At 35.3% G+C, this 24429-nt stretch overlaps 1 protein-coding gene and 1 long non-coding RNA gene across 2 annotated transcripts; one reads left to right on the top strand and one right to left on the bottom strand.

Moving 5' to 3' along the window:
* The first annotated feature begins 1907 nt into the window (after positions 1–1907).
* Positions 1908–4280, top strand: LOC104113418 (viridiflorene synthase). Its single transcript, XM_070179659.1, has 7 exons — positions 1908–2039; positions 2106–2382; positions 2465–2843; positions 2925–3143; positions 3234–3372; positions 3482–3727; positions 3815–4280. The coding sequence occupies exons 1-7, from the start codon at positions 1929–1931 to the stop codon at positions 4109–4111; spliced, it is 1668 nt and encodes a 555-aa protein (XP_070035760.1). The 5' UTR covers positions 1908–1928; the 3' UTR covers positions 4112–4280.
* On the bottom strand, positions 2257–6481 carry LOC138894930 (uncharacterized). The gene is made up of 2 exons (XR_011409123.1): positions 6291–6481; positions 2257–2691 (listed from the first exon to the last, which is right to left on the bottom strand). It is a non-coding gene; the product is annotated as an uncharacterized lncRNA (long non-coding RNA).
* Between the last annotated feature and the right edge of the window lie 17948 nt (positions 6482–24429).

Raw genomic sequence — 24429 nt, 5'->3', positions numbered from 1 at the left:
CTATAGTAGCTATTTTCTTTTGGAGGTTTAGGTTTTATGTCCCCCGGTGTATTATTTGAGTGATATCAATATACAAGATCAAGGGCGGATTTACGTATAAGGGACGGGGTGGTATACGCCACCCGCAAGCTTTGGCCGAATCTATGCAATAGTATGTATACATTCATGTATATATAGAAGGAATGTATACAAATACTTTAAGTGGCACCCTCAGTAACAAAAAGGCTCAAGGTACCACTGGCAAGACAGCGCCACTTTCACCCAAATGGTTGGGGTTCGAATCTAAGCTCACTTTTTTAAAAGCTTTTGTTTGGTGCATTTAAGACAATTACAGGGGGATCTTTGATAAAGAAAAATTAATTATTTTCTACGGGACCACAACTCTGAAAATTTATTTGTAGAAACTAAAAAAAGAATTCTTGAATAAGTTTTTGTTTTAATCAATGATGAAAGTTTATATTTTTGTCAGATTGCTCTAAAGTAGGACAATTGTATATAATATCGAGTGAGTTAATTTTTATGAAAAATATAAATTGAAAAATATCCATAAACTTACTTAATATTTAGAGTGCTTAGTATAAGTTTTTGCCTTAAGTATCTAAATATAAAGTGATAACGAGTCATTTTTCTTGTACAAAATGCATAATCCAGTTGAATTTTTATATTTTTTTCCCAAGTTATCATAATTATTACGTAATCTTTTTGCTCGATCTATTTGTTTATATTAACTCCAAAGACGAATAACCCGAACGAAACCCAAATAGACCAAATCGATTAAATTTATAACCTATTAGATAATGTAAATTATAATATGACTACGTTCAAAATTTTTGGTACCCGTAGCCTCTAAATCCTGGAACTGTTTCTGACAAGATAGGAGGTTTTTGCCAAATACCCTACCACCTCGGGAGGTGAAAGCTCCGGTGGATGGATTTAATTTTTATAAACAAATATTATTTACTCTCCCATGACTAGTAAAAAAGAAGTTTACAAGTGCTTTACAGTCAAGTAAGGCAACAGCTGCAACAAGAATTTCAAAAGAAATAATTAATTAAGTCAAGCAAGGTTATTTTTCGTCCAAAAGTATGATAATTAAAATTATTATTCCAGTTCTTCTATAAATTTTGACACCGTTTAAAAAAATTTTCGCATATACCCTATTTGATTGTTATGTCCCTCGGTATATTATTTGAGTGATATCAATATACGGGTCTTTGCCAAACCCCCCACCACCACCTCGGCAGGTGAAAGCCCCGGTGGATGGATTTAATTTTAAAAGAAATATTATTTACTCTCCCATGACTAGTAAAAAAGAAGTTTACAAGTGCTTTATAGTCAAGTAAGGCAACAACTGCAACAAGAATTTCAAAAGAGAAATAATTAATTAAGTCAAGTAAGGTTATTTTTCATCCAAAAGTATGATAATTAAAATTATTATTCCAGTTCTTCTATAAATTTTGACATCGCTTACAAAATTTTTCGCATATACCCTGTTTGATTGTTATGTCCCTCGGTATATTATTTGAGTGATATCAATATACAAGATCGGGGGTCTTTGCCAAACCCCCCACCACCACCTCGGCAGGTGAAAGCCCCGGTGGATGGATTTAATTTTAAAAAAAAATACTGTATTATTTACTCTCCCATGACTAGTAAAAAAGTTTACAAGTGCTTTATAGTCAAGTAAGGCAACCTGTTGCAACAAGAATTTCAAAAGAGAAATAATTAGTTAAGGTTGTTTGCATACTACTGAGAAAGACTCTCATCATAGCTATAAATACCCATACATTCTTTTCCATTTCGATCATCACTTAGCTTGTTCAGTTCTCTGCACCAAGAAATAAAAGATAAAAGCAAAACAAAGGAAAAAAAAAAAACCTCTTTAACTTGCTTTTAATTTCCACTAGCTTATATCCAGTTTTCTAGAAATGGCCCAAGCTGCCCTCATTAACAACGATGAGAAGATTGTTCGTCCAGTTGCCAATTTCTCTCCAAGTCTTTGGGGTGACAGTTTCCATTCATTCTCTGTTGACAATCAGGTATTTATATATTATGCATAGTCATTTTAAGTTGAAGTTACATGAACTTAATAAATACATTCACAGGTGGCAGAAAAATATGGTCAAGAGATTGAAACATTGAAGGAGGAAACAAGGAGTATGTTGGGAGCAGCTTGTGAAAGATCATTGGCTGAAAAGCTGAATCTGATAGACACTGTTGAGCGCCTTGGCTTAGCTTATCATTTTGAGAAACAAATAGAAGACATGTTGGATGAGATTTATAAAGAAGATCCAAACTTTGAAGGTCATGAGTACAATGATTTGTACACTTGTGCCCTTCAATTTCGAATGTTGAGACAACATGGTTACAATATCTCCCCAAGTAGGTCCATTATATATTCTTACACCAATTTTTCAACTTTTGCTGCATGAAAACTAATCTTTTGTTTTTATTCATGATCCAGAAATTTTCAGCAGATTCCAAGACGCAAACGGAAAATTCAAGGAGTCTCTTAGTCTTAGTAATGATGCAAAGGGTCTATTGAGCTTATACGAAGCTTCACATGTAAGGACTCATGGAGAGGATATTTTGGAAGAGGCACTTGCTTTTGCCACTGCTCATCTTGAATTTGTAGCTCCACCTTTGAAGTCACCTCTGAGTAAGCAAGTGACGCATGCCCTTGACCAATCTCTGCATAAAAGCATTCCAAGAGTGGAGACGCGTTACTTCATCTCTATCTACGAAGAGGAGGAACTGAAAAATGATGTGCTACTTCGATTTGCTAAATTAGATTACAACTTACTTCAGATTTTGCATAAACAAGAACTCAGCCAAGTATCAAGGTACAATGATATGTTTTACGTAAAAAAACATATAAATTATTTGTTCATAATAATTTCTCATATTCTAAGGTTATTTTGTAGGTGGTGGAAAGATTTGGATTTTGTGACAACACTTCCATATGCTAGGGATAGAGCTGTTGAATGCTACTTTTGGACGATGGGGGTGTATGCTGAACCTCAATATTCTCAGGCTCGTGTCATGCTTGCTAAGACTATAGCAATGATTTCGATAGTAGATGACACATTCGATGCTTATGGCATTGTAAAAGAACTTGAGGTCTACACTGATGCCATACAGAGGTATAAACTCGTGTTTCCACAGTTTATGAATTTATTAGATGGTTTCTTAAATGGGAAACTTACTATATGTTAAATTTTTTTATGTATTAGGTGGGATATTAGTCAAATTGATCGACTCCCAGACTACATGAAAATCAGTTTTAAGGCTCTTATAGACCTTTATGAAGATTATGAAAAGGAATTGTCAACGGATGGCAGATCCTATGTTGTCCACTATGCGAAAGAAAGAGTATGACTCACTGATTTATATATAACGTTTTATATCTATCTTATTTTTCTTTATAATCAGATTTATTGTTGGAATATTATATTGATTAATTTTTGTTTGTGTTAAATAGATGAAGGAAATTGTGAGAAATTATTTTGTCGAAGCAAAGTGGTTCATTGAGGGATATATGCCACCTGTTTCTGAGTATCTTAACAATGCATTAGCTACTAGCACATATTACTTGCTAACTACAACATCCTACTTGGGAATGAAATCAGCTGCCAGGGAAGATTTTGAGTGGTTGGCTACCAACCCTAAAATTTTGGAAGCCAATGTAACATTATGTCGAGTTGTAGATGACATTGCCACATATGAGGTACACATCGATCGCATTACATTAAATTAAAGCATCTTATATGATTGTTGCGGTTAAAAATATATATAATTGTAATTGCTATTTTAGGTTGAGAAGGGTAGGGGCCAAATTGCAACAGGAATTGAGTGTTATATGAGGGATTATGGCGTATCAACAGAAGTAGCAATGGAAAAATTCCAAGAAATGGCTGAGATAGCATGGAAGGATGTGAATGAAGGAATTCTTCGACCAACTCCTGTTTCTACAGAAATTCTCACTCGTATTCTCAATCTCGCTCGTATTATAGATGTCACTTACAAGCAGAATCAAGATGGATACACTCATCCAGAAAAGGTTCTAAAACCTCACATCATCGCTTTACTGGTGGACTCCATTGAAATCTAAACCATTGAGTGCTTTTTTCATCTCGGTGATCGTTTTATTTTTATTTTTAAATAAAGGATCAGAACTGTGTTTCTGTGTTCCTCTCTATATAAGCAAGTTGAGTTTCCTACTTCTGTTCAAACCCTGTGTTTGTTCTTGGCGTCTGAATAATATAATTTTGTTTGCCTAACTTTCTTCTTCTTGTTTGTTAAATTAACTGTTGGTTGCTGCTGAAAAAAATAAACGTAAAATATGTGACACAATACTTAAGCGCCACATATAATTAGCTCGTGTATCAGCAGAAAAAGAAAACCAGGATAATTTGTGAGTATTTTGTAAGTGGAGGAGAACTCTGAGAATTTGCAAATGTTTTGGGAGTGAAAGAATGTCACTTCTTAGAAAAACACACTTAAACCACTTCTTCAACAAATAGCTTTAAAAAATAAAAACTTTTTGCAAAAATTTCTTGAGGAAACTTAAACAAACACATTTTTAGAAACCACTAATTGTCACATAATGTACTACTTTTCCTATCCTGATTATTTTTTTGGTTTATTTAGCTTCCTAGGCCTATCCGTTTGATCAGTTTTGAAAGTGAAACAAAGAAAGGATATTAGTTCATCTTTTGAAGAAAACAATTCCAAGACTTGAATCCAGTATAATGCATAAGTAAGATTAAAAGGAAAAAGCTATCTCGATTTTGAATTCTGAAATTCATTTCTGTATAGTTCTCAGACAGAGGACAGAAGTTTCTATTAAGATCATAGCACAATAATTAACATTATATTTAAAGATTCTAACTATCTTTACCAAATGTGGAAGTTCAGAAAAAGCCTTTCTGCGTCATGTTTACACTCAAAAGTAAGGCTAGTAGTAAGCAAGGTATTTTCTCGATAGGCGCAAAGAACTGTTTCCTATTTGTTCTGTTATCTTTCAGCAACAAGGTTAAAAATAGTAAATGACGATCATTTTGGGTATCTTACCTTAAAAGAAATTAATTTTGTTATCTTTCGTAGATCGGAAAATGTAATTTTACTGGAATGTTGCGGTGAAAGTGAATCTGTAGCTTATAGATAAAGTATTAGTTGTCAATTGTGGTGTCATATGATGTATATAGTACTTGTGTTCATACTCAATGATGTTTGAGAGTTTGAGAGCATATCAGAAATAGAACATAACAGGGATAACTTGCGTCATATACATAGGTTGCTGATGTATGTATCCACAATTTCAGAGGTTGAAACCTAAAGAAACAACAATAGGAGAATACTATATAAGAGTACGAAAAAGTTAAAGCTAAGGTCTTAAAAGCTTTTACATTTGGCTGCAGTGAGCAAAGATTATTTTTTCTAATCTTTTTGTTCTAGTTAAGTTAGACAAGAGGGGTTGCTCTGATGGCAAGCAACCTCTACTTTCAACCAAGAGGTTGTGAGTTCGAGTCACCCAAGAGCAAGGTGGAGAGTTTTTGGAGGGAAGGATGCCGAGGGTCTATTGGAAACAGCCTCTCTACCTCATGGTAGGGGTAAGGTCTGCGTACACACTACCCTCCCCAGACCCACTAGTGAAATTATACTGGGTTGTTGTTGTTGTTGTTGATATGTTGGTTGTAGTAACCAATTTTTGTTAAAGAAAATAGAAACAAAGGGAGAAAATTACATGTTACAGAGAAAAAAGTGTTCATTTCCCCCCTTTAGCAATTTTCACTTTGGCGAACCTGTTCAGGCATTCAGAAATGTGTGACCATCATATTCCAACAAAATGGATAAAAAGAAATTCAGCAATGCCATGTATCATCACTTATGAATCCTTTTGTTTAAATAGGCATTCTAAAAAAAGAACATTCCTTTGGTCACAAATTCAATTCAAAGACCGAAGAGTAAAGCATAAAGCGATCGTTCATTGAAAAATCTGTGTTCAATTTTATCGTTAAATTAGTCTTCTAATGGAAAACATGTGCTCCTAGAGTGAGAATAAAAGATAGCTGCATAACTTAAGTTAAGGGCAGACCTTAATTCCAGGGTACTTTATTTTGACCATAAGATATAATACTTTCACTGATTCTCTTCTCTTTAGATTATGGAATGAACAAGCACATAGAAGAGAAAGTTAAAATGAATAATAACAACAATAATTTGCAGCATGAAATCGACAAAATTTGAAAAGAAGTAGAAGAAGATAAAATCAAAAATTGAGGGTTTACCTAAAATTGCTGAGAAGATGAATGGATCTATTAAGAGAGTAGTCCTTCAGAAAGCTACCGAGATTCTAGAGTTTGTATCAGATATTTTGCAAAAGAAATAAAGGCACGCAGTTTCACACATAAAAATTTAAAGGGCTCAGATTTCGCGGTGGTTGGAGATTGAGACCCAGATCTTCACATAAATCTGTTGCTTTTAGCCTTCATAGTTGTTTAACAGGGAGATACATGTAAATTATCGTAGAAATGGGAGAGTTGTCTTTCACGTGTGAAATGACGATTTTACCCTTGGTCGTCCAACAAAGCTTCACTTATTATTATTATATAGCTAAAAAAAATAAAAGTAGCGACTCTAAAAATACAAGTATTTGATAAATGTTATAAAATAAAAATAATTTAGTAAAACATGAACAAGAAATTGAGATAGAGAGAAGGAAGAGATTTTCTTATTCAATTGTGTGTATTTTCTTATCTATTACAAGACTTTTATATAGACATGAAAAGTGAAGAAAAATATGTCATTGAATATGTCATTAAGCATAGAAAATATGTTATTGAATATGTCATTAAGCATTTGAGAAGATCATGGAGGAAGAGTAGACATCCACCATAATTTAATTTTTCTTATAACAGTAAATCACTTGGATGTCCATAGATAATGTGTCTCGTTAAAATCTTATTAGGAAAAAACCTTATGGGAAAAAATCCTAGTGAAGGAAAAAGAGTACACATGTTTAGAAATACGCCTTTTGATTGCCTCGTTAAAAACCTTGCAAGGAAAACCCAGTGGGGCAAAACCTTGTAAGGGAAAAATAGTACAATGCGTATTAACTCCCCCTGATGGGAGCATCAATTCACATCCTTGAGCCTTCGCATCCCAATCTTGTACACTAGTTTCTTGAAGGTTGACGTCGGTAGAGATTTGGTGAACAGATCAGCCCATATTATCACTTGAACGGATCTGTTGCACATTGATATCACCATTCTTTTGACGATCATGTGTGAAAAATAGCTTTGGTGAAATTTGTTTTGTCATGTCCCCTTTATGAATCCTCCCTTCAACTGGGCTATGCATGTTGCATTGTCTTCATATAAAATTGTGGGTAGTTTGTCATACTTCAAACCACATTTGTCTCGAATAAGGTGTATTATATACCTCAACCATACACATTCTCGACTTGCTTCATGAATAGCAATTATCTAAGCATGATTAGATGAAGTAGCCACGATTGATTGCTTAGTCGATCGCCAAGATATGGCAGCGCCTCCATATGTAAACACATAGCCTGTTTGAGATCGAGCCTTATGTGGGTCATATAAATACCCAGCATCGACATAACCAACAAGATCAGGACCGCAATCATTGCCATAAAATAATCCCATATCGGTAGTCCCTTTTAGATACCGCAATATGTGTTTGATTCCATTCCAATGTCTCCTTGTAGGAGCAGAGTTATATCTTATTAAGATATTCACTGAAAAAGTTATGACATACCTTGTAATGTTAGAAAGATACATTAGTGCACCAATTGCACTAAGATATGGTACTTCGGGACCAAGAAGCTCTTCATTATTTTCATGAAGTCGGAATGAATGTGCTTTATCCATATATAATCGCTTTAAAATCATTTTAGTGTATGTTGATTGATGGACAAAAATTCCATCTTTCATATACTCAATTTGTAGACCAAGACAAAATTTTGTCTTTCCAAGATCTTTCATTTCAAATTCTTTCTTTAAATAGTCTACTGCTTTAGGAAGCTCCCTAGGAGTTCCAATGATATTTAAATCATCAACATACACGGTGATTATAACAAATTTAGATCCAGATCTGTGATGACCCAAAATGTCATCTTTAAATTTAATAATTAATTCTGTGTTCTAAGACCTCAAAAATTACTATTTATCCTTCTTCGACTTGCGTGCACAGTCCATAAAATTTTCCGAAAAGTTTTCAGGTGAAAAATGGATTAAAATGTGAATTAGAGCTTTAAAACTCAACTGAATTGACTTTGGTCAATATTTTGAGCAAACGGACTCGGATAAGTATTTTAACAGTTTCGGTAGGTCCGTATCGTTATTTGGGACTTAGGCGTATGCCCGGAATCAAATTCCGAGGTCCCTAGCCCGAGATATGGAATTTTGATGAAAAATTTAAAGTTTAAGTTTAAATAGTGAACGGATGTCGAATTATGTACAAATGACCCCGGAATAGAATTTTGATGATTCCAACAGCTCCGTATGGTGATTTTGGACTTAGGAGCGTGATCGGAATTTTATTTGAAAGTCCGTAGTAAAATTAGATTTGAAATGGCTAAAATAGGAATTTAAAGTTTGGAAGTTTGACCGGGGAGTTGACTTTTTAATATCGGGCTCGGAATTCAATTATAAAAATTTTTACAGCTCCGTTATGTCAAAAATCGGGCTGCTCAAAATCAAGGTCCCTATCAAAATCGAGGTCCCTGTCAAAATCGAGGTCCCTGTCAAAATCGAGGTCCCTGACAAAATCGAGGTCCCTGACAAAATCGAGGTCCCTAACAAATCGAGGTACATGACAAATCGAGGTCCATAACAAATCGAGGTCCATAACAAATCGAGATCTCTTACAAATCGAGGTCTATAACAAATCGAGGTCCATGACAAATCGAGGTCCCTCACAAATCGAGGTCCCTAAGAAATCGAGGTCCCTTACAAATCGAGGTCCCTAAGAAATTGAGGTCCCTTACAAATCAAGGTCCCTTACAAATCGAGGTCCATGACAAATCGAGGTCCCTTACAAATCGAGGTCCCTGACAAAATCGAGGTCCCTTACAAATCGAGGTCCCTGACAAAATCGAGGTCCCTTACAAATTGAGGTCCATAACAAATCGAGGTCCCTTACAAATCGAGGTCCATAACAAATCGAGGTCCTTACAAATCGAGATCCATAACAATCGAGGTCCCTTACAAAATCGAGGTCCCTAACAAATCGAGGTCCCTTACAAATCGAGGCAGCCCATGATCGGACTCCATGATCGGACTCCCTATGATCGGACTCCCCATGATCGGACTCCATGATCGGACCCCATGATCGAGGTCACCCTGGACAGATCTGTAAGTTATAAAAACAGGGAGGCTTCATCCATTTCGCCATTTTTAACAACTTGGAGCTTGAGCAGAAGCGATATTTGATATATTTTCAAGAAAAAACATTGGGGTAAGTGATTCTAACTCGGATTTGGTCAATATACACGAATATATCATTATTTTCACCATTTAATTAGTGTTTTGAGATTGAAATTTGGAAAATTTTAGAAAATCTCATAGAAACGAAAATTTAAGATTTGGAGGTCGAGTTGTTATCGGATTTTGGTAAAATTGGTATGGGTGGACTCGTAATTGAATGGGTTATCGGATTTTGTAAGTTTCGCCGGATTCCGAGATGTGGGCCCCACAGGCAAATTTTGAGCTAATTTCGGATTTTAATGAAAACGTAATATTTTCTTATGAAATTGGTTACTATAATTTTTGTTGACTGTATCGAATTAATTATGACTAGATACAAGTCGATCGGAGCCAGAAATTCGAGGAAAAAGCATAATACTTAGTTAAATTGGAGCAAGTCGAGGTAAGTGACTTGTCTAACTTTGTGTGGGGGAAATTTCCCCTAGAATTAATATGAATGTGATTATTAAAATGTGTTGAAAGTCGTGTACATGAGGTGACGAGTGTGTACACGGGCTAAATGTGAAAGATTATATTTTTAAATTGTGTAGATCGCTATTGCGCATTTATTAAATTATTTTATCTTGTTATATTCTTCATCAATGATATGATATATATACTTCAAATTTGTTTGACCTTTTCCTACTAATTGTTTGACCTGTTTAGTTGAAACTTGGTTTCTTTAAATCTGTGCATTATTTGAAGGTTGATTTTCTTTAGATTAAATATTATTAATATGAAGTATTTGACATTTTTAAACTTGATATTGAAGCAACGTATTAAAGATTTTGAAATATTATTTTCCTGAATTATTTACTCCTGAATATTTTTGTACTCATTGTGATGGAGCAGTGAGCTCTTTATTGTGGAAAAATATTATTGTTGGATTATTTTGGCATGAGCCGTGAGCTCTTTATTATTGAAAAATATTGTTGTCGATTTATTTTTGGAAAAATTGAAATATTGGGCACTTGAGGTGCAAATTGTGATATATTGTGATATTGATACGCATGCGGTGGTATAAGGTCTGGGTGTTGAAACGCATGCGGTGAGATAAGGGTGGCTTGATACGCGTGGCTAGTAGGGGAACTACTAGAAGTCATCGGTATGATAAGGGTGGCTAAAACGCGGGATGCTATTTCGGGAAAAATATTTTTTTTAAAATAAATTGTGAAGGCTCCCGCGGTGATATAAGGAAATGAGATATTGTGAATTTATTTATGATTTGGGACTACGAGGCGGTACCTCGTGAGTGCCCTTGTTGATATTGATTTATGGCCATAGTTGCTTTCGATTAATTGTTGTGATTTTCATAAAGTTGAAGGAAATTCTGTTTTGATTCCACGAGATATTATTTGTAATTATTTGATGTCATTAAATGTGACATACTATTTGATTCATTTCCAATGTCATTTTATTTTACTACATTGATAAATATTTTACCATGCCATTATTATATTCCAGTAGGGCCTCACCTGACCTCGTCACTACTCTACCGAGGTTAGGCTTGGCACTTACTGGGTACCACTGTGGTGTACTCATACTACGCTTCTGCACATCTTTTTATGCAGATCCAGGTACATTTTACCAGCCTAGACGTCAGTGAGTTACTTGCGCATGGAGACTTCGAGGTATATCTGCCAGCGTCCGCAGACTCCGGAGTCCCCTTCTATTATTTTATGTTGCTTCCTTATATTTTATTTAGACCTTGACATATAGAGACATTGAGAATAAATTCTTAGAAGCTTGTGACTTATTTCTACCGGGTTTTAGGAGTTGAAATTGTTTGAATTGTAGTTTATTTATTTCAGATATTTATTATTATTTCGCATTGATAGGCTTACCTAGTCTTAGAGACTAGGTGCCATCACGACATCCTACGGAGGGAATTTGGGGTTGTGACAAGTTGGTATCAGAGCACTAGGTTCATAGGTATTATGAGTCACAAGCAGGTTTAGTAGAGTCTTGTGGATCGGTACGGAGACATCTGCACTTATCTTCGAGAGGCTATGGAACTGTTAGGAAATATTCATTTCTTTGATTCCTTATCGTGCGACATTGATTTAGCTTGAAACATATATCTTATATTCCTTTGTATCTACTCGTGTATGACATTGCGCACTCAATATCAGTTGTGCGTCGACGGTTCGTGATGCCGCAGATGGACTACGAGGGAGCCAGAAATGCTCAAACATTGCCTTAACGTGTGGTTGCGACTGAAGATGTGGGCGTATTGAGAGATCACCTAGTGAATCATGTGCGGGGTGCAACGGACATTGGCGTCTGGTTGATTTATACGAGCTGTGAAGGTTATTATTGTGGATCATCGGATGTTGTGACCTATGACTTCACACCGTCCACTATCAATAGGTGGATTGTGGGGTCATGTATTATATCGGTTTTGGGCCTGAAATGTATATATGTGGTACTGAAAGGTTCCCTAAAATTTACACATGTTTAAGGCCTGAGATTTCGTAGAGGATAAGGTTGGGACTTGCGGTATGTACGCCTCCTTAATAATCCTATACTTCAATATCAAAGGAGTTATAGAAACAACTCTAAATTTGTAGAAGGTCTACTCAGCGTGGAATTCATTGTTGCGGATTTGGGGGTGCTTTGGAGGAAGTACAGTTGTTGACGAGATTCTGGACTATGTGGTTCGTGCCAAGATTTGTTTGTATGGAGCTCTACTTTTGTGATCTTTGTGATCAAAGAGTATGTTAAGAAATGGGTCAGCTCAACAGTGTTGAGTCAACATAACAAAAGAAGAAATTTTCCTTGGGAGAGATAATTCTCCACCGGTGTTCGTGGCAAGCCTATGAAGAGGGCAGACCAACCAATGCAACACCGCCCACTTGGCTCAGTTCTCAGAAATGCTTTTTAAAGAGTTTATTTCCCAGACTCTCCGTAATGCATGGCGCATAGGGTTTGAACGGTTGCGCCAGGTCACCATTGACGGTGTCAGTAAATGCCATCAAGTTCAATAAGTTATCCCGTCATACTCCTACTTTGCTTCCTACAGCCAGAGGGCGAGTTTACAGACTCATTAAAGGACTCAATTATGATCGTAAAATTTTGTATGACTCGGAAGCTATAAGCTGATACTTCATTGCTGCTAGTTGTACAAATTACCAAGATATTAGAATGTGTTCGGGGTGAGGAAAAAAAAACAAAAAAAAAAAGGAAACTAAGGAGACCAAGACGTCTCGAGGTTCTAGGGGATTAAGTGGATTCTACTCTGCAAGTATAAATCATTATGGAGGGGGCTCAGGCAGTCGGCCAGCCCAGTCCGCACATCAGATTACTCGGGGTGCTCCAGTAAGTTCTTTTAATGCACCACCGACATGAGTTCCTACAATGGTTATTCCAGTTATCTTGCACAGACTCAATATGAGCATCCAAACCTGCAAAGGGGTTGTTATGAATACGGTGATACTAGGCACATCATGAGAAAAATTGTCAAAAACTTGGGAGAGACTTATTTCATCAAAGCACTCAGGCTATGTGCCCCATTGCAGTTACTACACTACCCACACGACCAGTTAGGGGTGGAGGACAGACGGGTAGAAGGTGTCCTAGAGGTGGAGACCCAACCATTGATATATTTGTTTTATGGTATGGCGGAGGTCGCTAAATCATTTGGTGTCGTTACATGTACGACCTTGATACAATATAAAGGAATAAATTCCTTAACTTGATTCGGTTCTGAGTATCGAGACGAGTCCTCCTATTGTGCTCCACTTATGAGTGAGTTTCATAATTCTACAATCTACTTATGTGTTTACTCTTGTTGGGAGATTCCATGGAGATAACTACGCCTATCATTCCATGTTGGTCACTAATAAGACCTGTGAGGCTAAATGTGGTTTTCTGTTACTCATTTCGGTAAGTTTTTATGTAATTTACGGATAATTAATTACAAATTGTGAATTATATGCCTTACCGGTATGGGGTTCATTATGTGTTGTGATTTGGTGTAACCGAAATTATTTAAAAGGAGAAAATGGAAATTTTCAATTGGCACAATGTGCATATTACTTGTGATTCAGAACCGAGGACGAGATCCTCGCATTTTAATATAAACTGATATGTTTAAATCGGGCTACGAGCTGCGGTGGAAGTTATATAAGGACGAGATCCTTGTGAGGAAAATTCTTGTGTTTAAGTTCTCCCTTGTGAATTTTATCTTGTACTATAGTACTAATAGGGAGTCATGCCTGTTAGGCTTATTTGAAAATTCTATATGAAATTCTCGGTGCATACTTGCCAATTTTGTGTTGTAATTATTGAGTTTTAACCTACGAGGTAGGTTCCCTCCTAGGTGACGTTAAAGGTGACTCGTTAATTCGGGTAAATAATTATGAGGTCTTCATATCTCGTATCTCGTTATCAGTATTGTGAAGGTTTAAAACGAGATTTTTGTTAACATAAAGTTAATTGACGTTTTTGTAATTGATTATGAACAACTATTAAGACCAGATTGACCTAGAAGGGTGCTCCGTTCATATGGGCCGAGGAATGTAAGGAGAGGTTCCAAAAGTTTAAGACAACTTTGACTACAACCCCAATGTTGGTATTACCTACAGGTTCAGGATCTTATATTGTGTATTGTGATGCGTCGCGTATTGACCTCGGCGCAGTGTTGATGCAAGACGGTAGGGTGATTGCCTACGCATCCAGAGAGTTAAAAGTGCATGAGAAGAATTATCTTGTACACAACCTTGAGTTAGCAGCTATTGTTCATGCCTTAAAGATTTGGCGGCATTATTTGTACGGTGTCCATTACGAGGTCTACACCGATCACCGAAGTTTACAAAATTTGTTTAAACAGAAGGATCTTAATTTGCGGCAGCGGAGATGGTTGGAGTTGCTTAAGGATTATGCTATCACCATTCTCTATCATCTTGGGAAGGCCAATGTAGTGGCCAATGCCTTGAGTCGTAAGGCGGAGAGTTTGGGCAGCATAGCATATTTACCGGAAGTAGAGAGGCCTTTGGCCTTGGATGTTCAGGCCTTGGCCAACCAGTTTGTCAGATTGGATATTTTCGATCCGAGTCGAGTTTTGGCTTGAGTGGTTTCTCAGTCTTCTCTTTATGATCGTATCAGGGAACGTCAGTATGATGACCCCCATCTACTTATCCTTAAGGACACAGTTCAGCATGGCGATACCAAGGAAGTCACTATTAGAGATGAAGATGTATTACAGATGTAGGGCAGGCTATGTGTGCCAAATATAAATGGTTTTCGTGAATTGATTCTCCAAGAGGCTCACAGTTTGCGGTACTCCATACATTCGGGTGCTGCGAAGATGTAGCAAGACTTGAGACAAAACTATTGGTGGAGGCGGATGAAGAAAGACATAGTGGAATATGTAGCTCGGTGCCTAAATTGTCAGCAGGTGAAATATGAGCATCAACGACCGGGGGGATTACTTCAGAAGTTGGAAATTCCAGAATGGAAATGGGGGCGGATCACTATGGATTTCATTGTTGGGCTCCCACAGACTCGGAGGAAGTTCGATGTAGTTTGGGTGATTGTGGATAGATTGACCAAGTCAGCTAATTTTATTCCTCTGATTACTACATACTCTTTAGAGCAGCTGGCTCCGGTATATATTCGCGAGATTGTCAGACATCACAGTGTACCGGTATCTATCATCTCTGACCGGGGTACATAGTTTACCTTACGGTTTTAGAGGGCTGTACATCGAGAGTTGGGTTCTCGTGTGGAGTTGAGTATAAAATTTCACCCTCAGACGGACAGTCAGTCCGAACGCACTATTCAGATACTGGAGGATATGCTTCGTGCGTGTGTAATAGATTTTGGGGGTGCTTGGGATCAGTTCTTACCACTTACGGAGTTTGCTTACAACAACAGTTACTAGTCAAAGATTCAGACGGCTCTGTATAAGGCCTTGCATGGCAGGCGGTGCCGGTCCCCAGTGGGTTGGTTCGAACCAGGCGAGGCTAGACTTTTGGGTACAGACTTGGTTCAGGATGCCCTGGAAAAGGTTAAGTTGATTCAGGATTGACTTCGTACAGTCCAATCTTGACAGAAGAGTTATGCGGATCGGAAGGTTTGTGATATTGCATTCATGGTTGGTGAGCGGGTATTGCTCCGGGTTTCGCCTATGAAGGGTGTGATGAAGTTCGGGAATAAGGGCAAGTTGAGCCCTAGGTATATTGGGCCATTCGAGATTCTTGAGAGAGTTGGAGAGGTGGATTACAAGTTTGTACTACCACCTAGTCTCTCTGGGGTTCATCCGGTATTCCATGTTTCCATGTTTCGGAAATATCATGGCGATCCGTCTCATGTGTTGGACTTCAGTTCGGTTCAGTTGGACAAGGATCTATCTAATGTTGAGGAACCAGTGACTATTTTGGATAGGCAGGATCAAAAGCTGAGGTCAAAGAACATTGCTTCCGTGAAGGTTTAGTGGACGGGTCATCCGGTCAAAGAGGCGACTTGGGAGACCGAGCCTGATATGTGCAACTGTTATCCACATTTATTCACCAGCTTAGGTACTTTTTCTAACTCCGTTCGAGGACGAACGTTTGTTTTAGAGGTGGAGAATGTGATGACCCAAAATATCATCTTTAAATTTAATAATTAATTCTGTGTTCTAAGACCTCGAAAAGCACTATTTATCCTTCCTCGACTTGTGTGCGCAGTCCATAAAATTTTCCGAAAAGTTTTCAGGTGAAAAATGGATTAAAATATGAATTAGAGCTTTAAAACTCAATTGAATTGACTTTGGTCAATATTTTGAGCAAACGGACTCGGATAAGTATTTTGACAGTTCTGGTAGGTCCGTATCGTTATTTAGGACTTAGGCGTATGCCCGGAATCAAATTCCGAGGTCCCTAGCCCGAGATATGGAATTTTGATGAAATATTTAAAGTTTAAGTTTAAATAGTGAACGGATGTCGAATTATGTGCAAATGACCCCGGAATAGAATTTTGATGATTCCAACAGCTCCGTATGGTGATTTTGGACTTAGGAGCGTGATCGAAATTTTATTTGGAAGTCCGTAGTAAAATTAGGTTTGAAGTGGCTAAAATAGGAATTTAAAGTTTGGAAGTTTGACCGGGGAGTTGACTTTTTTATATCGGGCTCGGAATTCAGTTCTGAAAATTTTTACAGCTCCGTTATGTCATTTATGACTTGTGTGCAAAATTTGAAGTCATTCGGACTTGATTTGATAGGTTTCGACATCGAATGTAGAAGTTGGAAATTCTAAGTTTCATTAAGATTGAATTGGAGCATGATTCGTGATTTTTTAGCGTTGTTTGATATGATTTGAGGTTTCAAATAAATTCGTATGATGTTTTAGGATTTGTTGGTATTTTGGGTTGAGGTCCCGAGGGCCTCGGGTGAGTTTCGGATGGTTAACGAATCAAAAGTGGGACTTAGCTGCTGCAATTTTTCTGCTGGAAATGCTGTCAAAAATCGGGCTGCTGTCAAAATCGAGGTCCCTGACAAAATCAAGGTCCCTAACAAATCGAGGTACATGACAAATCGAGGTCCATAACAAATCGAGGTCCATAACAAATCGAGGTCTCTTACAAATCGAGGTCTATAACAAATCGAGGTCCATGACAAATCGAGGTCCCTCACAAATCGAGGTCCCTAAGAAATCGAGGTCCCTTACAAATCGAGGTCCCTTACAAATTGAGGTCCCTAAGAAATTGAGGTCCCTTACAAATCAAGGTCCCTTACAAATCGAGGTCCATGACAAATCGAGGTCCCTTACAAATCGAGGTCCCTGACAAAATCGAGGTCCCTTACAAATCGAGGTCCCTGACAAAATCGAGGTCCCTTACAAATTGAGGTCCATAACAAATCGAGGTCCCTTACAAATCGAGGTCCCTTACAAATCGAGGTCCCTTACAAATCGAGATCCATAACAATCGAGGTCCCTTACAAAATCGAGGTCCCTAACAAATCGAGGTCCCTTACAAATCGAGGCAGCCCATGATCGAGGCAGCCCATGATCGGACTCCATGATCGGACTCCCTATGATCGGACTCCCCATGATCGGACTCCATGATCGAACTCCATGATCGGACCCCATGATCGAGGTCACCCTGGACAGATCTGTAAGTTATAAAAACAGGGAGGCTTCGTCCATTTCGCCATTTTTAACAACTTGGAGCTTGAGCAGAAGCGATATTTGATATATTTTCAAGGAAAAATATTGGGGTAAGTGATTCTAACTCGGATTTGGTCAATATACACGAATATATCATTGTTTTCACCATTTAATTAGTGTTTTGAGATTGAAATTTGGAAAATTTTAGAAAATCTCATAGAAACGAAAATTTAAGATTTGGAGGTCGAGTTGTTATCGGATTTTGGTAAAATTATTATGGGTGGACTCGTAATTGAATGGGTTGTCGGATTTTGTAAGTTTCGCCGGATTCCGAGATGTGGGCCCCACAGGCAAATTTTGAGCTAATTTCGGATTTTAATGAAAACGTAATATTTTCTTATGAAATTGGTTACTATAATTTTTGTTGACTGTATCGAATTAATTATGACTAGATACAAGTCGATCGGAGTCAGAAATTCGAGGAAAAAGCATAATACTTAGTTAAATTGGAGCAAGTCGAGGTAAGTGACTTGTCTAACTTTGTGTGGGAGAAATTTTTCCTAGAATTAATATGAATGTGATTATTGAAATGTGTTGAAAGTCGTGTACACGAGGTGACGAGTATGTACACGGGCTAAATGTGAAAGATTATATTTTTAAATTGTGTAGATCGCTATTGCGCATTTATTAAATTATTTTATCTTGTTATATTCTTCATCAATGATATGAGATATATACTTCAAATTTGTTTGACCTTTTCCTACTAATTGTTTGACCTGTTTAGTTGAAACTTGGTTTCTTTAATTCTGTGCATTATTTAAAGGTTGATTTTCTTTAGATTAAATATTATTAATATGAAGTATTTGACATTTTTAAACTTGATATTGAAGCAACGTATTAAAGATTTTGAAATATTATTTTCCTGAATTATTTACTCCTGAATATTTTTGTACTCATTGTGATGGAGCAGTGAGCTCTTTATTGTGAAAAAATATTATTGTTGGATTATTTTGGCATGAGCCGTGAGCTCTTTATTATTGAAAAATATTGTTGTCGATTTATTTTTGGAAAAATTGAAATATTGGGCACTTGAGGTGCAAATTGTGATATATTGTGATATTGATACGCATGCGGTGGTATAAGGTCTGGGTGTTGAAACGCATACGGTGAGATAAGGGTGGCTTGATACGCGTGGCTAGTAGGGGAACTACTAGAAGTCATGCGGTGTGATAAGGGTAGCTAAAACGCGGGATGCTATTTCGAAAAAAATATTTTTTTTAAAATAAATTGTGAAGGCTCCCGCGGTGATATAAGAAAATGAGATATTGTGAATTTATTTATGATTTGGGACTACGAGGCGGTACCTCGTGAGTACCCTTGTTGATATTGATTTATGGCCATAGTTGCTTTCGATTAATTGTTGTGATTTTCATAAAGTTGAAGGAAATTCTGTTTTGATTCCACGAGATATTATTTGTAATTATTTGATGTCATTAAATGTGACATACTATTTGATTCATTTTCAATGTCATTTTATTTTTCTACATTGATAAATATTTTACCATGCCATTATTATATTCCAGTAGGGCTTCACCTGACCTCGTCACTATTCTACCGAGGTTAGGCTTGGCACTTACTGGGTACCGCTGTGGTGTACTCATACTACGCTTCTGCACATCTTTTTGTGCAGATCCAGGTACATTTTACCAGCCTAGACGTCAGTGAATTACTTACGCACGGAGACTTCGAGGTATATCTGCCAGCGTTCGCAGACTCCGGAGTCCCCTTCTATCATTTTATGTTGCTTCCTTATATTTTATTTAGACCTTGACATATAGAGACATTGAGAATAAATTCTTAGAAGCTTGTGACTTATTTCTACCGGGTTTTAGGAGTTGAAATTATTTGAATTGTAGTTTATTTATTTCAGATATTTATTATTATTCCGCATTGATAGGCTTACCTAGTCTTAGAGACTAGGTGCCATCACGACATCCTACGGAGGGAATTTGGGGTTGTGACAAGATCTTTTTATAAAAACACAAGGACAAATTGAATCATTCTTGTACCATTCTTTCAACAGGTACTCACTCAAGCGATTATACCACATGCGCCCTGATTGTTTCAATCCGTATAAGGATTTTTGAAGATTTATTTAATAAATTTCTTGGAAACCTTAATATGCTTTAGAAAAATTTAAATCCTTCAATGATTTCCATTATACGCATATCACGTTTTTCTTGTATTGCCAGATTAAAACCTGAAATGGCGACATCCACCATATGAGAACATGTATAATCAATGCCAGGATATTTACAAATTTTCTTGTGACACAAGTCGTCATTATGTTTATCGACTTGACTTTTTTTTCCGCACAAGAACACATTTATATCTCCACTGGCTTTATACTTTTAGGTGTTGAGACTATCCGTCCAACTTCATATTTTCAGGAGAAATCAATTTTCATTGCGTATTTTTCATTTGGCCAATCATTTATCTGTCCAAATTTTATGACAGATTTGAGCTCAAGATCCTCGTCAATATTAATGATATTGAGCGCTACATTATATTAACAATATTGTCAACGATCATTTTATATCAGTTCTATTATTACCCAATAAAGTCATACCTTATTGAGATCTCTTTATCTTATTATTTTCAGGTACCTGAGCCTCTCTCATGAGGTCTTATGAAGTGTTATGTCGTGGTGCTCTTCTAGAGAACTTGCCTCTTTATTATGACCATCTTGAACATTTACTCCTTTCATTCTTCAATGAGTTTTATCTTTGGAACCGATTAGTCTATTATGCTTCATGCATGCCATAGACTCTATGCATTATGAATTTTATTTTATTTGGGGCATATTCAGCTCAATATGACATTTAGTTTTGAGTCAGCAAATACGCCTCGCAATATTTTATAAATGAATTATCACTTGAACTTCACGTTCACATTTTCTCATACGAGGATCTAGATGTAACCTTTCATATTTACCCGGTATGATTATAGTAATATAAAGATATTCAATCTTCTTTTTCATTTATAGTCTCAATATGCCAACCACTTTGGCTAAGATATTTGTAAATCAAAATATTTTTTTTGAGACTTACTACAATATTAATATCATGAACAATTTTATTCATCCGGGTAGTAACAAATTAGTTCTTTCAGAGCTCTTAACTACTTTTGTACTACAAGATCTTTTGTCACGCCATCCATATAATGAATGTCTCCTTCATGTTCAAAATCATCATAAGCAAAATAATTTCTTACTTTAATTTTGCTTTTAATAACTTTCATAAGGCTTGACAAAATATTTGGCGTATCACATGTATGCGACCAATGCTATATTCATGTAACTACACAATAATATTCATTATCTTTCTTTGTCTCAAACCTCCCTTAGAGGTTAGTTGTAGTATTTATCAAATCATGCACAAGTACATTATTATGCATAATCTTTATCACATATATATTTTCACATTCACTTTCAGGAATGCGTATGCATTCTCAATATTTATCACAAGTCACATTTTCTTCAAAGAATGGAGTATAATCATACAATGTGATTTATTTTTTTTATACCAATTTGATGGTAAACATTGTCTTGTTCTCCCTTTTTATAATTACCATAGTGATAATTATTATTATTTTGGCCTTTCGTACGCCCACATTCATTGGTCAACCACTTGTCTTTATTTAGACTTATCATGCACTGCTATCACATTCACTTCAAGAATGGAGCAAATCAAGTGGAACAAGCTTCATGTTTTTTCATGAAAAATATATTATTTTTTCTTTAGTTATTATTATTATTATTATTATTATTATTATTATTATTATTATTATTATTATTATTATTATTATTATTATTATTATTATTATTATTATTATTATTATTATTATTATTATTATTATTATTATTATTATTATTATTATTATCGATATGGTGCATTAGGACTCCAACCCAATGTCTTACCCATATAAAGGCATGCTAGGCCATAATGCGTTGGAATTTGAATCGAACGTCTTTTCATCTACATAATAGTGCGTTGGGACTCGAACTCATCGTCTTACCCTCAATCTTTGTCATAATAGGCCAAAATTCACTAGGACTCGCACTCGAGCCTTTAAAATATTATTACTTCATAATTATAGGCATAAATAAATAAATTTTCAAAAAGACATATATAACTATTTCAATCTTGAACCAGTTCCTCTACAACAAAAATGCTAGTTAGGATATATGCCATTTTTTTTAAAATGATACAATCACTTTTATATTTTAATAAATTAATTAGAAAAAAGTTGCAGATAACCTATAACCACTTATATTTCTAAGACTATAAGAACTTCACCAAAAAAATTCAATACGAAGGAATGAGCCTTATGTTTCCAGCAAAAATATTTAAGGCTTAATGCATAACCGTGACTATTATAAATTATAACTATAATGAGTCTATATTGATTGTATATTCGAATGCCAAAGTTGTAAGATACTTTAAAATCGCCAACATATTTGATAATTTTACTTTCAATGAAATACATCATGTGATGGTAAAAATATTATTACTAAATTACCTTAATAATTATTTATCATAGTATGTAAAAGGTCAGAATATATATATATTAGAATATTATCTTTTTCCTATAAGAGATGTAGCAAATAAAGACATACCTTTCCAGTTCTTTATTTCAGTGGATACAATTGAAAAAAATATTTTAACTAAATACTGCACATAAAGTTAATACAAATATATGAAAGTATGAACAGGGTTTAGATTGATGTAAAACTTATCTTTGTATTATCATCCAAGACGTTTTTCATTGTACTTGATCTCATTGTCTGCTTATAATTTACATAGTCTTGACGTAGAAGATCATGAAATGAGCAATTCGTGCTGATAACGTGTTATAAAATAAAAGCAATATAGTAAAACATGAACAAGACATGTTGTTATGAAATAAAAGCAATTTAGTAAAACATGAACAAGAAATTGAGATAGAGAGAAGGAAGAGATTTTCTTATTCAATTGTGTGTATTTTCTTATCTATTACAAGGCCTTTATATAGACATGAAAAGTGAAGAAAAATATGTCATTGAATATGTCATTAAGCATAGAAATATATTATTAAATATGTCATTAAACACTTGAGAAGACCATGGAGTAAGAGTAGACATCCACCATAATTTGATTTTTCTTATAACAATAAACCACTTTTAGTACATTACTTTACTACTATATAGAAGAGGGAATAAGCAGATACCAGGTCAACATACTTGCCTGGCATTGTAAGGGCATTTCGGTAACTTCATCAAATAGAGCACTATCATTGGTTAAGAAGTACAGTTATCATGCATTTTTTATGTGGCTTGACCAATTCGCCCTCCAATCTTTGTTGCAAAGTGTGGGTCCAACTTTCATTCCACGTGCTACGTTTATCCTTTATGAAACAGCCACTTAACTAACTATGTGGGCCCACAAGGATTTTACATTTCACACCTAGCTCTCCATTCTCATCCAGGGATCGCTAAAACTCTTAATAAGAGTAAAAATATAGACACAAGTATACATTTCCATACAAGTAAGCATTAAGTCTGAAGCCAAAACAATAATTCTACCAGTTTTTACACTGAATAATTACGCCGAAAAATAACATGCCTAAATATTACTCCCTCCGGTCCGCTTAATTAATTTTTTGGTTATTTTTACACATATTAAGAAATTTATTTTTAAGCATTAATTAATAATAAAATTGACCGTATTAACCTTAATTTGTTCATTAGAAGTATAACAAAATACTACTAATCTCTTTACTCCAAGGGCAACCTTCAAAAAAGGCCAAAAGAGTTTGGACCAAATTTAACGCATGTTTAACTTTTGCTACGTTATAGTTCAACTTTAGCCATTGTTTATTTTATTTCTAATTATTTTAGCGGTCATTTGAATAATTTGATTTGACTGAAGTTAAAAGGAAAAAAGTTCTTGAAGTTGTATTTCATCTATATTTTACTTTAATAAAATTGAAGATTATAATTATTTTATTTGATACATTCTAAGAAGTATTTAAATATTTCACCTTATAAATTTTGGTAATAAAAGTTCAGTGTTGAATATTGGTGGTTATGTATTTTCAAACATTGGATTTTAGTATTCAAATATTATTTATGGATGAGTGTAGATTAGTATTCTACTTCTAATATTAAGAAAGTTTTCTATTATTATTTATGGTAAGATTAGTATTCTACTTCTAAATCTAATACAGTAGAATGCACATACAAATTGTGAGACCCACTTTTCCTTAAAAGTTGCATGTTTCATACTTGCACAAAATACAAATACTTTTTGGTAGCTAATTCATTCCAACCATAGAAACTGAAAATGAAATTCTATTAGAATTCAATTAAATATTTAAATTTTATGCCATCAGGAACTAATAAATTTTTGAGTATGAATAGAAAATATGTTAAATCAATTGTTCAATATAAAAAATTGACAAGTTAAAGCGTAACAGAATTAATTCACTAAATAAAAAATAATATTTGCATAGAAATAGATTATATATGCTAAGCTGAAGTTTAACTGTACCAGCAAGTAAATAATTAATATTCATATTCATCTAAATTTTTAAACATTATGAATTCATGAAGAAAGTAAATACGATATAATAATTTACAATTTAATTAGTTGCTGATGCTTTCAAACATTAAAAGTATTTTGTACGACAACTCTTTCATTTGAAGGCATGTGCATACCTTTTTCTTCTAACAAAAGTATGATTAACTAAATAGAAGTTACTCTGAGATTTTATATTAATTTACAACTTTAAATTAGTTTTTAATT

This window comes from Nicotiana tomentosiformis, chromosome 1 (assembly GCF_000390325.3).
Source record: "Nicotiana tomentosiformis chromosome 1, ASM39032v3, whole genome shotgun sequence".
Classification (NCBI taxonomy): Eukaryota; Viridiplantae; Streptophyta; class Magnoliopsida; order Solanales; family Solanaceae; genus Nicotiana; species Nicotiana tomentosiformis.
The sequence above is the reverse complement of the archived record's forward strand: the minus strand, read 5'-3'. Positions and strand labels throughout refer to the sequence as shown.